An 18,505-nucleotide genomic window follows, 5' to 3' on the forward strand; every position below is an offset into this window, starting at 1 on the left:
TTGGAGCACAGCTTATTCTTTAGTTTGAAAATATATGACATTGTATTGATACCATTATTATACTTTCATCAGTGCATGCTCAAAGACTAGATAGGACAGCGCCTGGAGGAATGAGAATATTCACAGACAGTACAGTATGATGACATGAGAACAACAATAAACATACTGTTCAACCAGATTCAAACATGAACTTTATTCTCTTTGTGAAGGTGTTTTTTTTCCCATACACGCCTGGACTGGGCCGCACGGTGGCCTAGTGGTAAGCATGTTGGCCACACAGTCAGGAGATTGGGAAGATATGGGTTTGAATCTCTGTGTGGAGTTTGCATGCTCTCCCAGTGTGTGTGGGGGTTTTCTCCGGGTACTCCGGTTTCCTCCCACATTCCAAAAACATGCATGTTAGGTTAATTGGCGACTCTAAATCGTCCATCAGTATGAATGTGAATGTGTAAGGTTGTCTGTCTATATGTGCCCTGCGATTGGCTGGCGACCAGTACCCCGCCTCTCACCCAAAGTCAGCTGGGATAGGCTCCAGTATACCCTCGACCCTAGCGAGGATAAGTGGCATAGAAGATAGATGGATGTCTGGACTGGATTATTAGATTCTGCAGGTGTATCTAATCAAGAGACTGAAAGTTGATGTCACATGATAACAAGCCTAGATCATGCTCATGCTTATTTTGTAGGGGCGTCACGAGACACCCAACTCACAAGACGAAACAATGCATGAGATTGGGTCCATGAGAACAAGACGAGACATTCATTTAAAGAAAGGTACAATGAAAACATGACCGGACAAACTTTTTTTATTTAACCAATTCACAAAACAATGCAGGCGCGCTTTGAAATGTTTATTGTTCCAGAAATTGACGCTAAACAATACTGTCAACATTTTTTTGATACCAAATAAACCACTATTATGATATTCTATAATAATAAACATCATAATAATGCTATATTTCCTTTAATATGTCATCTTTCACTCTGCAAAGTTGCGGAATTCTGACATGTATTTTCTCACAGGCAATTTGTACTGCCTGTTAAAGGTTTGCAGCATTTCTTGAAATGCTGGCTTTTCAGTAGAGGTGTCAGCATTAATAGTTCCAGCTTGTAGTTGAACAATTCCATCTCACTGTTTTTGTCTTATTTGTCTTGTCTGTTTACGTCAGGGCTATCCAGCTGTTCTTTGATATTTATATTTAAAAAAAAAAAACATTTACAATAAAAAAAAGTTAAATATATATTTAAAACACAAATCTTTTGTGTTTTTATCAGTTATTAGTATCAATAGTTTAGTTTTTTCTAGTTACATTTTGCCTTTTTAAAGGCCCTAAGAAATCCATTTTATTTTTTCCAAATTAAGTTCTTTCCGTTTTAATTTTTTTAAATTCCATTTTTTTCCATTCTATACTTATTTTACCAGCATAGACTGTGTACGTCTGTGACAGTAAATAAAAGGTTTGTTAATTAAATGCAAAAATCCATGCATTTATTGATGCAGTACATCATTGGACAATTTTGCGAGTATTTCAGAAACAGATGTAGCTTGGCTAACTTTTCTAATGGGTTGTCACCGTCTACACACATTGCTACAAAATCCTCAACACACTGTATTGCCTGTGCTTGTGGTTAAGGAAGATGTAGTCACCGATGCAATTCCAATTACGTGAATGTAAAATGTTTTTAATCACACTCTTATTTCGTTTACACAATTAGACAGTACGTGTCGAACAGCACTGTTCTTTTTAAGGCCAGTGTGTTGTGTGTATTGAGAATGTGTGTTGACGGTTGAGACGAGCTGTGAGCGAGAATAAACGTGCCTCCCGTCCTTATTTCACTCAGGATGTGCACAACGTCAGCGGGCATCGTAAATGCTTGTTTGCATCAACAAGCTGTAAAACAACACGGTGTTTGCACACACTCGTACAGCCTGAGTCGCGCGCACACACAGCTGCTAGGACTCAGGCGGGCAGGAAGCGACGTCGGGGGTTTAGTTTTACAAGTTTTAATTTGCCATGGGTTATGGCTGCAACAGTGGTCTGTGTTATTGTTATGATTATTATGTTATTATTGTGACTGTTGTGAGAAATGTTAAACCCGCAATAAAAGCCTGTTGTTCTGGCGATCCAGTCTGGTGATTGTCTCACCGAACAATTACTGACACCTAGTGACAAATATAGAATACTACATTCACAATTTGAATCATTTTCAATGTAATTGTATTTTAGTTTATTTAGCCATTTTTATGCTTGAAAATGCTTAATTTAGATATATGTACAATTTTCTTAAATATCCATATTTATCCATAATTGTAGAATTCAACCACAAACCACCAATAAATATTTTTTGGAAAAACCGAGTGAAGCTGCGAAATTCAAACCGCAATGTGGCGAGGGACGACTGTATTCTACACTGGTCACAAGGTGTCAGTAATGTTACTGTAATCTTCAGTGAGACAAACAAACACCAGACTTGATTGCCGCAACAACAGGTTTTCATTGCAGGTTTGAAATCTCTCACAAAAGGCACGGTAGTCCCTAATAAAAATCCCCACCAGCTATTGTTGCGGCCGTAACCCACGCCAAGCGAGAACTCAACTCTGAGCCCCCGACGTCATTTCAGCCTTCCAACTCAGCTCCCATATCACCGGAATATATTTACAGTAACACACGAGCACATGCCTAATTAGGTTTACTATCCATCCATTTTCTATACCGCTTCTTCCTCATGAGGGTCGCGGGGGCATGCTGGAGCCTATCCCAGCTGACTTCGGGCGACAGGCGAAGTACACCCTGGTACACCCTGGACTGGTCGCCGGGCAGGGCACATATAGACAAACAACCATTCACACCTATGGACAATTTAGAGTCGCCAATGTGGGAGGAAGAAAACCCGGAGAAAACCCACACAGGAAGAACATGCAAACTCCACACAGAAATGCCCAGGGGAGAATTGAACCCAGGTCTTCCCGATCTCCAAGCTGTTACTGTGTTGGCCAACGTGCTAACCACTAGACCACCGTGCGGCCTGGGTTTACTATAGGGTTGTTATTTCAGGTCTATGGTTAAAAACGTATTTAGGTAGTAAACAGGTTTTCTATGCTCTAACTACAAAAATGATGTATATAAATATGTATATTAAATAATAAATATGTATATTTATAGTATTTATGTATAAGAACATAAAAAGTATGAGTCCTACTTGGCGGAAATTCATTTATCCATCTAGAACCAATTAACAGCAATAAATAAGAGATTACTTGAGCCTCCATGGTTACTCCATGGTAGTGTTGATAAAACTAAATTAAAATAAACAAGTCTGCTGAATAGATTTTAATCGATCACATTTTCAGAAAAAATGCTTTCTAAAGTTTCTTAAATATTTGCAATCAACAACAGAATCTGAGGAATCAACACCAGATGGCAAAATATAGCAATAGAATTCATCCATAACAAACTGTACATTATCAAAAGTCGCAAATGACGCAGACGTGAAATACGTTCATATGGCAGCTGACATGTGAAGTTGTGTTGAGGCGTCTCACTGGGTACATATGGATTAAGCTTATAAACAAACTAGAGTGCTTCTGGTTGGTCCCATCCAGTGAACGAGGCAGCGTTTCAGCGTTACATTCACTCTGCAATGATACATTCATGGTAAGTAAACAGCGAGGATGACAGTGACTGGCTCATGTGTGTAGGCATCTTCATCAAAATACAACCTTCAGGCAGAAACTGGATGTTTCTCTATCATGTTACATGCAATTTTATTACACAGCTCTCGAATGCTTGTTTCCCCAAGTATCACCTTTGGTTTAGTTTGGAATCCCCTCTTGTGGCCCTTTGTATCTTTAGCATGGAAATATACTACGAAGAGATGGCGAGAAAACATTGGATTTGTGTGAAGTGGCCCTTAAAAAGGCACTACTGGAGGAACCCGCAAGACTGCCGAGTGCAGAGATGTCAATCACTTAAACCAACCTAAACGTTTTGTTATGAATTCGCTGGGTTGCTGCTGCAAGAAGGGAAAGAAAGCTTGACTGATTCCTGGAGGAGGCAATGATGGCGACCGCTCAGAGGGTGTCTGCAGGTTCCTTCCGGCTGCCTTGTGGGCAAAAAGGGCGTCGTGTGAGGTAACGTGTTATTCCAGTGATTTGGCAAACTCTGCGTAGTCTATGTAACCGTCATTATTTTTGTCATCATCCCTCAGAACGTCATCGATTAGATTTATTAGATCTTCCTCTCGCATCGGCTGGCTGTTTTCTCCTCTCTCCTAAAAACAAAAAGGAAAAGAAAGGAAATTGACACATGAATATTACGTAATCAGTAATAGAGGTAATGTTACAAACACAATATTTCAATTTATATAAAATGTATAGACACACACACATACATATACATATACATATATATATATATATATACACATACACACACATACATACATATATACATATATATATGATGGCTAGTGACCAGAATACTTCATATGACTTGGATTTCAATATTTATGGGGCTGCTGTGCTGCTGCCCCCCCACACGTCCATAAAAATGACATGCACATGCGTCATGGCCAATTATTGAAACGATCCGATGACATCATCTGTTTCACAATTACATTACTGTGCTGTGGGCAACACTTCATACTAGCTGAACTGCTTTTACGCATTTGTTTTCTTTTATGCCAGTTCACATTTTAAATGTTACTTAAAATTGTTCACACAGTGAACAGATGCTTTACAATGATGACAGTATGCCAGCTTAACCAGTCTATTTACATTATTTAAGACAAATATTATCAAAGCAAAACACAAAAGTGAGGTTAATGGGAATACCGACCATTCAAACGTGTGTCAATATTGAAAATCACAATACCGGTACCTAAATTTGTACAAATAAAAAATGTATAGTGTAGTGAGAAAATATATTTTTGTACTTTATAAGACCAGCACTAGCTTTCATATATTCAAAGCTTGGGAGGAACATTAAAATTTGAGTATGCGTAAGTCTTGTGGTCACGCCTTAAAATAAAAACAAATGCACAAGAGGAGGTGAACACCCTACCTCTTTGTGGACATGCGTAATAGCTGTCGCTAACTCCAGCCCATCCAACAGGTTGTTGCCGTCGTAATCGTGCATCTTAAAATAGTGCAGCTGAAGCTCCTGGGGTGTCATGTCTTTCTGCGGTTTGTCAATCACACCCTCCAAATGCTCCATAATGTGCCTGCAAGACAAGACAGGGGGGTTCACTGCTCCTGTGTACAAATACAGGCTCAATAGATCATCCACATGAGTGTAATGGAAGCATCGCTCACTCTTTATCTTGGACCACGGTTTTGTCAAAGCGACCTTGACCCGAAAAGTGAGCAGCGCTTCCAACCTCGAGTGGCTGTCCCTCGTGATGACGGTCCCCATGGCAGTGGACACACAGAAGACAGGAGGCCAGGAAAAAGAGGAGGCCCCACAAGTTCACATCACACCTGCTGCTTCTCATTGTGCTGCAAGGCAGGCACAAGGGTACATATATGCAAAGTTTATTAAAGTTTAGTTTGGGTGCATCCTATATGAGCAGATGGACAACAAGTAAATACCCGTAACTGTGTACATAAAAGAATAAACAACAGTGCTGAGCAACGTTAAAATAATAACTGTATGTGGTGTTACTATATATGCGATATTTTGCTGTCCTACTCACACAGATTTGACATGTTGACAGAAAACCGGAATTGTGACGTTAGCTCAAAGCCGACTGATACACCAGCTGGCACGACGCTCAACATTAGCATTACGTCCAATCCAATGGCTGTTGACCACGCAATTACTACAATGGTGTATAGAAAATGAATATGGTCACCTGATTCCGCAAAGAGGGGGCTTGCTTCTCAGTTGGCTTTTAACAACAAGCCGAGCCGAGTCGAAGGGGAATTTGACAGACCTCGACGCTTGCCGTAGTTCCACTTGGACACGACATCGCACTGTGATTGGTCGAAGTTGTCGAAGATGATGCATGTACAGCAAGAGCGTTACCGCTATCTTATTTTAGATACGGTTCCAACAGCTTTGTGACGCTGTGTATTGTCTGTTGTGACGTTATTGGGACAGTATCGTAAACATATTTACAACCGTCTGTATTTTTAAGAGTAGGATTATAAATCTTTTGACAATTAAGGCAGTCCCAGTTGCATTTTCAGTGAGGCTGTTGATGATGCGACAACCACAGTAGTCTAATGAAGCATGTACAGTAAATTCACTTGAAATCCAAGTTGGAGGCGGGTCTGGAAAAAACTCCATCCAGGTCCAGAACTGTACCAGAGTTCAGACTTTGTACATGTACATTATTTGGGCCAACATTCAAAAACAAAAGAGCCAAGTCATCATTAGAACATATTAATATGTGCTAATAACTAATTAGCCTATATTTGCTGTTTGCTGTGGCCTAAAGTCATGATGGATGAGTTTTGTCAGCAATTTTCACTGCTAAAAAATGATTGTTTTCTTAATTAAGTCAAAATTAAAAAAAAAAAAAGATAAAACCAACACAGAAGAGTAATAAAATCCAACCTTTATACACTATGTAATGAGCTGGTCCCATATAGGCTTTGATATTTCATTGTAATTAAGAAACTGCAAGCAAAATCATTTTCTATTAATTGTCCAACATTTTTCCACCAAGACAGAAAAATTGAGGAATGCAGGGGGCCACTTTAATACATTTTGTACATTAAAGATGTGCAAACCAATCCAGTATAGTTCAATACATTAGATCCCCATTTTTCTCGGGGGTGACCTTCCGGCACCACCAGCGAATGGCGAGTAATTGATACGCCCATGAAAATGTCTCTGGTTGACACACGGCTTGCTCCCCACTCTTCACACCCTCTTGCTAGCTTGATGCTGACATTCTCCTCCGATTTTGGATAAACATATACAAAACATTAACATTAAAAGTGACTGTTTTAACTATGACATTAGATTCAGCTCCATAACGCATTTTCTCTTTAATTGCCATTGCTTGTGACACAATCCACACACTTATTAAACAACATCAAAATACACAATATATAGGTACTCATCACTAATGAATGCTTCCTAGCCAAACAAACCTTTGCATCTCAAGTCACAGCACACAACTATGCTGCGTTCAAGAACCACCAAAGAAAAAGTGCAAAATCTCAATGCTTGATGAGAAAAAAACATAAACAGTGAAGCATTAAAGACATAAACACATCAAAATGATGGGCTTTTTCTGCAGCGGTACATGTATGCTGCACATTTGACCTGTATTATTTATACATTTTGACCGATTTATGGTGAATGAGATATGTTTTCTGCATTAAAAGCTGTCTATTTTTGGAGGAAAAAAAAATACAAATTAAAATAGTTGTTTTGACCAAAAATCTGCATTTTTTCCATCAGTGGTTGCACAACTCTGGTTTTGCTATGTGAGTATGTGTGTCAAGAAGGCCTTCTATGAGAAGCACTTAGACTGACAATATTATGCGCGATTAGACTAAATGTAAAAGTGTAAAAATAATAATAATAATAATATCTAACGGGTGATGAATGAAATTAGCGTAATATCTAATAACATGTGTCATTAATAATGAATTAATATGCCAAGGGCCAATAAAAAAATTATCTGCAGGCTGAAAATGACGCCCTTGTTCAGTTTGGACACTCCTGTGTTAATAATAATAATAATAATAACCCTTCACACTCACATTAAGTCATACCTATGGACAACTTAGAGTCGGCAATTAAACTAGTGGGAGAGAACCCACGCATGAATGGGGAGAACATGCAAACTCCACACAGAGATGTCCAACGGCGATTTGAACCGAGATCTTCCAGATCTCCTGACCGTGTGGCCAACATGCTAACCATTAGGCCAACGTGCGACCCCCCCCCAAAAATATGTCATGTGAAACTAACAAAAAATAAAGTTGGCATTTTTGGAAAACTAGGTTGGGGGAAAATGCTAAAATGTTATGGGAATGAAATCTAACTATTAAGAGAATATAGTCGTAATATTGCAAAAAGAATATTTACAAAGATTTTTTAAGATGAAGGTTGAAATATTCGGGGCATGGGAAATAAAGAGAAAAGACTGAATTTCATACAAATATGATACTTTTTCACCTATATCACAAAGCTGAGATGCAGTTTTATCTTGAAATGTGTGTAACTTTTTAGCATATCTACATGTGTTGCTTTAAAAAAATATGGCCCTCGCGTCCTTTCATTTTTCAGTACGTGGCCCTTGGTGGAAAAAGTTTGGACACCCCCGATTTGGATGATATGTAAGACTCTTCTACCTGTGTTTACATGAAAGATCGGTTACAATGAAGCGTGTCTGCAGAGCTCTTGGTAATGTCATGATAACAACGAAGGTAACCATTCACCAATACACAACCCCTCCCACTTGCCTACACCCACTTTTGCATTTTGGACTTTCAGTGTCAGCCAGCCTTGCAAAAGCAAACAGTTACAAGGACAATACTACAGCAAGAACCAAAAGGTTTCTTAAAATAATGAGCAATAGTCATCTTCTTGTGAATGTGCAGGAGTGGATAGCAGAGAATCAGAATGCTTTCCTGCCACCAGTGTGCAACAAGCTCATGTGAGTAGACAGATACGTGACGTTGTGTGATGTGTGAAACAGTTGAACAAAAATCTCACCAGATCACGCCTGCTGCTTAAAAACATGCTGGAACTGTTTTCCTTTTATTCAGGCACTTTTCCCAGTTGAACATTATGTTTGTTGGAGGACCAAACACCCGAAAAGATTACCATATAGAAGAAGGCGAGGAGGTAAGAGACAAGCACATACAGTCAAACCTGTCTTAGCGACCACCTTTATAGAACGGCCACCTGCCTATAGCAGCCACTGAAAAATCCCCCGCAGCAAATTTACATGTTATAGACCCTGTGTATAGCAGTCACCTGTCCAACGCAGCCAGCGGCCACCCATTTTGTCTCCCTTGGTCAATATCTGACTGCATATAGCAGCCAAATTACCAACTCAAGTAGAAGCTTCATGCACGAAAAAGTTTTGTTTTTCAATCAATGAAGGCGTCGTGTGTAGACTTTAATTACTGAGTCCTAGCTCAGTCACAATCATTCACAAGATCCACACAAACTGTCAGTTGTTCCACATAAAAAAGCCGTATTCTTTTGAGCTTGCTATTTCCTGGTCAAACATGTAACTTTAAGAGCATTTGCACCAAAACATTACCGCAAAGTAGGCTGGGAACAGGACGTGCTCCCAGTGACGCTACAATAAAAAAAAAAAAACATATGCTAGCATGCATGCGGCCGCGGGAGCAAAACTGAGTTCGGTTGTACTTAACTGAAGTATTTTATCAGCTATCAGTTATTATTAAGCCTCTAGCTTCCTTTTAGTGAGTAAAAACCTTGGCTATGATTGCACTACATTGTCATGTAGACCTACAAAGTACACTTGGAAGAACAAGAGGTGAATAAATGTATTGCAACTGATGTGAAACTGATAAGGGGTAGGATTAAATAAGCTTTGCTTCTTCCTACTCCTTTTTGGACATGCAAAATTGTGAATTGTACTATGTGATGTGCTACTGTTTGACTCATGCATGTTCAGGATTAAAACCATAAACCATGATGATAACAAGCCTAGTAGTGCTGTACAACTTTTATCAGCAGTTCGCAGTGCCCTCTACTGGTCAACATTATTATTATTATTATTTTTTTATAATTATTATTATTATTTTTTTTCCTCTCCTGGTCAACATTCAAACTGGACGCCAACCTGTCTATAGAGGCCACCTGTCTATAGCAGCCACTTTTGCAGACTCCCTCTAGTGGCAGCTATAGACAAGTTTGACTGTATTTACAATGAATTCCACCAGATATGTAGTATAAACTTTCTCATGTAAACAACACACATGCACGTCACATAGGCATGACCCATGCAAGTTTGCATTTGGATCCAGTGTTGTAAATGTTACAATCTTAGAAGCGTAGAGGGCAGCTGACAGTTTCATCGAATATGTAACATGCAGTAAGTGTTTACCTAATAGTGCTTCTTCAGTAACATCACTTGAGAGGCAGAACCTTAATCTGCAAGTTATACAGTATGGCAATATAGCGTACTGAGAGCAATGTTGTTTGTTTCAAACAGCTATTCTACCAGGTGAAGGGAGACATGTGTCTGAAGGTGATTGAAAATGGCAAGAACAAGGATGTGCACATCAAGGAGGGAGAGGTGAGCTTGAATTACACATTTCTACACTAAGAAATTATGTCATGGTTGCTTATAAATGCAAAGCGAGCTCTCCCCTTTTCTCTCAAAGATTCCACATACTTATTAAACACATATCAAAGTATAAAATGTATAGGTACTCACCACTAATCAATGACAATATAAGATGATCCATGAATCGATTTGATTGTTTTGATCACGAGCATAAAACAAGTTGAAATGCATATAAATGCATATAAATGATGAATCAAAGGGATAAATGAACATTTAAGGTTACTTTTACCTTCACTGAAGGCGTGATTGTTGCCAAAGACACGATGTGGCAGTGAGATCAACACGGACACCACCTTTGTGTCTTGCCATTAGTTATTTCTTGAATTCAGTAGTGTTTCTCACCTCAAGTCTGTGCTTTTCTTTTGACCACGGCTGCAAAATATCCCAAAATGGAGCCAAAGAAAGTTGCCAGTGCCAGCATTTTGATATGGACGATGAGAAACACTATAGAATTCAAGAGATAACTCACAGCAAAATACGAAGGGGGTGTCCGTGTTGATCTTGATGCCACATCGAGTCTTTGTCAACAATCACGTCTTCAGTGAAGATTAAAGTAACCGTAAATGTTCATTCATCCCTTTAATTCATCATTTATTTGCATTTAGAATTGTTTTATGCATGTAAAACTATAAAACCCTGTTTTGTGGTAGCAGTTTTTAGACTTGTGGTGTAACGGTATTAGTTAGCGAAGAACTACAGTGTCAACCGCTGATGACATCATAGACGGGCGACGAAGCTGACTTCCGGTTCCTCTTTTCATGTATTAACAAGCTAAGAATGCAAACAGGGGTGTTTTGTGAGAGAAATACAGTAATAACATAGTTGGACTCATGCAGTGTATTAATAACACGACGGGTGTCATATTGTATGCTAACCGGAAACTGTACGCAAACCGAGGCAAAACTTCGGTGTGCATTTTCGAAGTTAACGAAACAAAAAACACACTGATTGAAGTTCAACCGTATTATCACATATTTACAAATTATTGCAGACTGAAAATGAGATCTTCTGCAGAAAAAAACTGCCTATTTTTTAAGAATAAAAATACGGGCAAAAAAAAATCATTTTTTGAACCAAAAATCCTCAAATTAGCGGGGCCACTGTATGGATATGCCCCTAATTCATTCGAAGGTGTCCTTTCAATACGAAAAGCACCATTTCCACATGACCTGAACAGATGTTATTATATAGAAAAGGGCATTTTGCAGTGCTACACGGATTGTCTACAATATTTTCATTTTAGATTTTTCACTAAAATCAGCTGTAACTGACAAGGGTCGCAGCACTTGACTCAACTAAAAGGCTTTAAACTCAAAACTAACCAGCAGTAAAGCTGAAGCATAACAAAGTCAGTTAATGATTCTCCACAGGCTGATCGTGACATTCAACCCCCTGCCATGGAATTGTGGTCTTTGAAACAGATGAATTGTGATCTTGAGTGAGATTGGGTTCCGGAATGGTGTGTAGCAGCATTTATATACATATTCTCTTTACATTTGTCCTTTTTCAGATGTTCCTGTTGCCTGCTCGGATCCCGCACTCCCCCCAGAGACAAGCCAACACTGTGGGACTTGTGGTGGAGCGGAGGCGTCTGCTCACTGAGACTGACTGCCTCAGGTTGGGCCTCCTTGACCTGGCCGGCAACCCGCTCTCTGGATCCGCATGCGGATCTTCAGCCTCCTTGTTGTGGCCTACTTTGCAATGCTCAAATATTTTTTAACAACCGAGTGGGGCAAATGCGCGTTTTTGAAAAGACTTAAAATTATCTGGCTGCCGAATGCTTTCTGGCTGAGTTCTGACTGGGGACTGGATGAGGGCGGGGGAGCCGGTATTTGCCTGCCCGCATTCGTTGATACACTACATGACATAGATGTCAATGGTAAGCTAACTATTAATATACCCCCCCAAAAGAGAAACATTCCTGAAGAAAATAGAGTGTTCAATTCTGCATGGACAGATTTCTTTTTCTTCTCTGCCAACGATGCTGGCTTACCCGTATGCTTGATATGTGGCGAGAATTTAGCAAACAACAAAAAACGTGGAAAGACATTTTCAGAATAAGCACAAACATTTTCTGAAAGGTAGACATTTATTTCAAAGTAGACCTACACGTGTAGCAGTGGTCATCCCTGCAGTCCAGCCCTGCACACGACGGGCTCGAACCGGCGACCACATAAATCCACTGACGCTTTTAAGTCGAGCAGTGTGAGCCAGTGAACTAAAAGATGTAAAGTGTGATTGCATTTCATCACCATGTGTTTTTATCTTGTTGAAAGGTATTATATGGACATAAGCATGTGTTGATGCCTTCAGGTACTACGTCAGCAACACGACTGACATCCTTTTTGAGAAATGGTTCTACTGTGAAGATCTAGGAACCCAACTGGTGCCAATCATCCAAGAGTAAAAAACTTCATTGTTTGATCACACACAGCTTCATTGTTAAATCCGTATTTGTTTCAGTTGTCTATCCTATTATTTGCAGGTTCATGGCATCAAAGCAGTACAAGACAGGAAAACCTGATCCCAGTGAGCCATCATGTTTGGGTCTACGCATGAATCTTGTTTCGTTTTTCTAGAGTTTCATTATTATTTTTGTTGGCCACACTTTACAATAAGGTACACAAAAATACAGTAATTACTGAGGAACTAATGGAGAACTAATGATGAACTAATGACTAAGACACATAAATTTAGACTAGTTACTGAGGAACTAATGAAGAACTAATGAGGAACTAATGAGTACACTAGCTACTGAGGAACTAAGGCACATACAGTACATCTAGAGTAGTTACTGAGGAACTAATGAAGAACTAATGATGAACTAATGACTAAGACACATAAATTTAGACTAGTTACTGAGGAACTAATGAAGAAGTAATGAGGAACTAATGAGTACAGTAGTTACTGAGGAACTAAGGCACATACAGTACATCTAGAGTAGTTACTGAGGAACTAATGAAGAACTAATGATGAACTAATGACGAAGACACATAAATTTAGACTAGTTACTGAGGAACTAATGAAGAACTAATGAGGAACTAATGAGTACAGTAGTTACTGAGGAACTAAAGCACATACAGTACATCTAGAGTAGTTACTGAGGAACTAATAAAGAACTAATGATGCAGACATAAATTTAGACTAGTTACTGAGGAACTAATGAAGAACTAATGAGGAACTAATGAGTACAGTAGTTACTGAGGAACTAAGGCACATACAGTACATCTAGAGTAGTTACTGAGGAACTAACGAAGAACTAATGATGAACTAATGACGAAGACACATAAATTTAGACTAGTTACTGAGGAACTAATGAAGAACTAATGAGGAACTAATGAGTACACTAGCTACTGAGGAACTAAGGCACATACAGTACATCTAGAGTAGTTACTGAGGAACTAATGAAGAACTAATAAGTAACTAATGAGTAGTGGTTCGGGTTAGGCTAAGGCAGGTTTATTCCTCATTAACGACTGTAATTTTGTGTACCTTATTATAAAGTGTTACCTTTTGTTGGTACAGATGAAGACTTCAGAGAGCCTCCATTCCAGATGAACAACATGAATGTGATGTCGCCCTTCTGCTTTAAGTCCTGGCTGGATAAACACAAGCCATTCCTGACCAGTTGTAGCCCAATAAACATGTTTGGGGCTCAGTTTGAGACAGAGGTACGATCATATACAAACTGTGCATTTGAACTGATATGTAGTGGATCCCCGCAGATTCGCGATTTAGCATTCACGGCCTCTTAAATTTGTGTATTTTTGGTCAAAAAAGTTTTTTTTTTTTCCCTGAAAGTAGGCCAACACGTCTCATTCACGATATTGTAAGTTGGTAATATGTACAGTATCTATGTACCACCAGTGGCAGAGCCAGACATTTTTCAAGGTGAGACCATTACTCACATAGGGGTGGAAATAAGTTGATACCTGAGTTGTCTAGATGGCCAGTGGGGTGGCTGGAGAGTGACTGGGGTGGTCACGGTCTATTAGAGCAATTAATAGCTGAGCAGTGTGCCGAGGACATGCTTTCAAATGCATAGCTCTGGATTCTGCACCCCATCCTGGCGGCCAAACCCGTGCAGGGCATAATACGGAAGTGGATGCTGATTGGCTGTTTGAACTCTAGACTCCTTGGTTTACATGTCCACTCATGCTGCTTCACACAGCTTCCATTATTAACATATTTATGTGCTGAATCCCACTTCAGAATTTAAGTCAAAGAACTTAAGAACAAAAAACTTGACTGGAACCGACCAAAGTAATCATGGAAAACTTACCTACCTCTTGTAGTTCATGCAAGACAGCTCCAACTCCCCTGGTAGCCTCCTAGCTCCGCCACTGTGTACCACTGTGAGAAAACCTACAGTTTTTACATGTTACATGTTTTTTCATCAAGCCTTGAGTCTGTGGGACGTCAAAGTTTGTTTGGCTATGGAAGCATTAATTTCAACAGTCAATCCGACCTCAAAACTTGACATGGTTTGGAGAAACGTCTTCTCTTGCCTGCCAGCCTCTGGCGCTGGCCTGAAGTCCAGACTAAAGGCTACACCGTGACTCTGATTCCATCTGTTGATCAATCATCTTATAATTCCATTCATTAGTGGTATACATTTTATACTTACATGTGTGAGCCTTAAAGGGTCACTCACCACTGATAAAACTTACCACTTCCACATGGAATTGGAGGACAATGTCTCAGTGTTTTGTGTTATTACTGCCGCCTCGTGACTAGAATGCTTTCAATATGTTTTGACTAATAATAGACCATAGTCTACCACAAAACTGCGGTCATTTGTTACAGGAATTAATTAATTTCTTTAAAAAAAACACAATATAGTGAGAGAGCGATAACTGAACCGCGATATTGCAAGGGATTACTGTATTTACAAACAGCAGCGCAGTTGTACACCTCTGCAAACTACAGCTGTAGAAATTTGTCATATTGAATGCACAAACAAGCAAATGACATGATGTCACTGTATGGGTCAAAGTGCAGGCCACAGTGGCTGCTGAGCTTCGAGCCAAGAAATGCCACCGCCCCCTGTTTCCAAAGCCGGCAGTTGTAACGATGCATAAGAAATAATACTGCTGCTCATGACCCTGACAGGTAACCTTGTTTGGAGCTGGTTTAACTGATGCATCCTTACTGCAAAGTGATGTGTGGATTTGGCAACTGGTATGTTCTCATTTTATAGCGTCATCTTTTATGACGTTTAACTTATCATCAAAGATCAGATCATTCTCGGGCTACATTTTGAGTTTAAGTGAATTTGTATTTAGTAAATTGGTATCTTTCATCTGGAAATGACACAAAAAAGTTGCAAAAGACTCAAGAAGATAGATGAAGAGAAATTTAAAAAAAAACTTTTATTAAAAATATAAATATCTGCGCAATTTTAAAGGTTCCTGGTAACGTCTAGCACAATCTTTAACTTTTCCTCAGCTGTACATTTAGCACATTAGCCAGGGGTGTCCAAACTTATTCCACCGAGAGCCACGTGCTGAAAAATGAAAGGATGGGCCACTTTGATATTTTGTAAAGCAACACATGTAGATATGCTGAGATGTTATATATATTTCAAGAAAAAACTGCATTTAGCTTTGTTATGTAGGTGAGAAGTCTATTGTTAGTAGGAACTTCGGCCTTTGCTCATTTTCCCCATTTTTTATGTTTTTTTTTTAATTTTCCAAATATTTTTACTTTTAACTTAAATAATCTTTGTAAATTTTCTTTGCGTAATGTAAAGACTTTATATTTTGACTTTATTCGCATAATATTATAACTTTTTACCCAATGTAATTTTATTTTCAATTAAATTTTTGGGGTTTCATTTTCATAATATTACGACTTTAAAAAATAACATTGTTTCTTTAGTATTTCAACTTTGTGCTACTGAAATGACATTATCCATTTCTGCTGTTGTTTTTTAAAATTAATTTTCCAGCTACTTCATCTTTCTTTTTTAAAATTTTCTAAATTTTCTTCTCGTAATTATTGACTTTATTCCCATAATAATTTAACTTTATTCTCATAACATTGTAACTTTTTCCGCAACCTAATTTTCCAACTTTATTTGTTGTTTTGTTTGTTTCTCAAAATATTACGACTTTTTCCCCCTTAAAATTATTACTCTTTCTTGTTAGATTACAAGTTTTTCTTAATGTTTTGACTTTATTCTTGTAAAATGACTGTTTTTTTTTTATTTTTCTTGTTAAATTACATTTTTAGAATGAGCCGCGGGCCAATAAAAAAACAAGCGCAGGCCGCAAATGGCCCGCAGGCCACACTTTGGCGACTCCTGACACAAGCAATATCTATATTGACAAAGTGTATGAATAATTCAATTAAATTGAAACAAAACTTTCTAGTGTCATTTTCTTATTTTTTAAAAACAGTAATTAGCTAAATTAAAAGTTACTTGAACTCAAAATGTGTCCAGGGTATACAGTGTAAATGATGTTGGGCTAAACTACATCTCTTTTTCTGTTTTTCACCATCAGGAGGGATCCTCAAGGGTAACCATGAACGAGCAGGAGTTTAATCTCTCTGCAGGAAATAGTTTACTGATTCCTGAGCACAACCAGTCAGTCAACATTATTATTAACATTTTCAATGAGACACAAACACACTGCGATTTTCTATCTTTTCACCAAATTCCATGTACTGTACAGCATATTTGGGGTTATGATTTGTTAATACAATATATTTTATATCTTCTCCTTTAGGTACCAGTGGCAGAGAGATGAGGAGACTGTGGCACTGGTTGTGGTACAAAACCCCGAGCGTAAAAGACCCTGATCATACCTGACAACGACACGCTAAACATGCAGCTATGTTGTTTAATTCATACGGTATCAGCATAAAGAATTGCTGAGGATATATTACAACTGACTTGACGATGCCGTTAAAATACAACTTCCACAAAAAAAATGTCAGTATAAAACCTTTGTGTTATCTCTGTCTATAGTCTAATTTTGCAATTTCCATTCAATTCAGTTTTAAAATGTGCAATGAATGCATTTATTTCACAATAAATTCAAGACTCAAAACTCGTTTATGAGTCACTTTAACCATTTCCTTTCAACGTTTGCTTTTCTGTGTCATAGCACAGCTTCATTGTATTACACGTGGTCTTCGGTTTACGATGTACAGTGGTTACAAACACGCTCCTATAAATGACCAAAAAACGTAATTTTGGACCATAAACATGGGACTCACTGCGCAGCAACACTGAGGAAGAACAACACCTCTTATTATGCAAAATTCCGGTGTATAAGCCGCACCCACTAAATGTAGAGGAAAAAACACATTTGTACATACCGTATTCAAACCGAACCGGACTTTAAGACGCACATATCCACGTGATAAAATGGGATATTGTGGCATGCACAAGTCCATGAGTACCAGGCAGCTCTTTATTTGATAATCACGAGCTATGAATAAACTCACGACCAGCTTGTCAACCCATTGGAAATTACAGAGGTCATTACTCAGTATAACAGTCTGACTCATGGTGTCATCTTACAAAAAACACTAAACTCATCACACAGCAACTTAACACTCAAAAGGTGTATCTAATAAATATACTATCATGTACAAAATTGAAAAAAACAACTATTTTAAAGTTTTCCCATGATGCATTTCGCCTGAGAAAAGCATTTCATCGGAGGACACGCGGCATAGAAAATGGATGGATTGATGGATGGTGCTGCAATGCTGACTCTGTCCACCAGATGGAGCCAGAGGAGCCCACAGGGAGTCTGATGTCATAGCAGCGTTCCGGCAGGCACCAATGAATGTGTTGTTCATGACATGCTAACTGAGCTAGCAAGCTTGTCGCTATGGATGTAGCATTTCATCATCTCGCCGATATCATTATCAGCTGAAAAGCCGATATCGATATGAACCGACATCTCATTTTTACGCCAATACCGTCGATGATATCAGACATCCCTAGTAATTTTCCAGCTGTTTCGAGCCTTGGCCTCGCCCGGGCCCTGGGATGGGACCTTTTGTGGGCATTCCCTCCACCGGGCTTCTGTTACGACAGTATTTCAACTTTCTTCTTAAATAATATTTCAGAATATTATGACTTTATATCCATAATATCTTGAATTTATTCACGGTTATGTAATAATAGAATTTTTTCTCATTAGAATAGGACTGTCTTCGCTTAATAATTTCACTTTATTCTTGTGAAATTACAGCT

At 38.7% G+C, this 18,505-nt stretch overlaps 2 protein-coding genes across 2 annotated transcripts; one reads left to right on the plus strand and one right to left on the minus strand.

Moving 5' to 3' along the window:
• Positions 1-3,314: 3,314 nt before the first annotated feature.
• Positions 3,315-5,964, minus strand: mcfd2 (multiple coagulation factor deficiency 2, ER cargo receptor complex subunit). The gene is made up of 4 exons (XM_054798865.1): positions 5,854-5,964; positions 5,315-5,497; positions 5,064-5,223; positions 3,315-4,272 (listed from the first exon to the last, which is right to left on the minus strand). Exons 2-4 carry the CDS (start codon positions 5,491-5,493, stop codon positions 4,141-4,143), a joined length of 471 nt encoding a protein of 156 aa, XP_054654840.1. The 5' UTR covers positions 5,494-5,497; positions 5,854-5,964; the 3' UTR covers positions 3,315-4,140.
• Positions 5,965-8,467: 2,503 nt separating this feature from the next.
• On the plus strand, positions 8,468-17,373 carry haao (3-hydroxyanthranilate 3,4-dioxygenase). The gene is made up of 10 exons (XM_054799730.1): positions 8,468-8,619; positions 8,732-8,810; positions 10,156-10,239; positions 11,801-11,907; positions 12,604-12,693; positions 12,776-12,819; positions 13,816-13,961; positions 15,403-15,471; positions 16,797-16,879; positions 17,022-17,373. Exons 1-10 carry the CDS (start codon positions 8,531-8,533, stop codon positions 17,092-17,094), a joined length of 864 nt encoding a protein of 287 aa, XP_054655705.1. The 5' UTR covers positions 8,468-8,530; the 3' UTR covers positions 17,095-17,373.
• Positions 17,374-18,505: the final 1,132 nt, after the last annotated feature.

This window comes from Dunckerocampus dactyliophorus, chromosome 14, assembly GCF_027744805.1.
Source record: "Dunckerocampus dactyliophorus isolate RoL2022-P2 chromosome 14, RoL_Ddac_1.1, whole genome shotgun sequence".
In the NCBI taxonomy this organism is placed as follows: Eukaryota; Metazoa; Chordata; class Actinopteri; order Syngnathiformes; family Syngnathidae; genus Dunckerocampus; species Dunckerocampus dactyliophorus.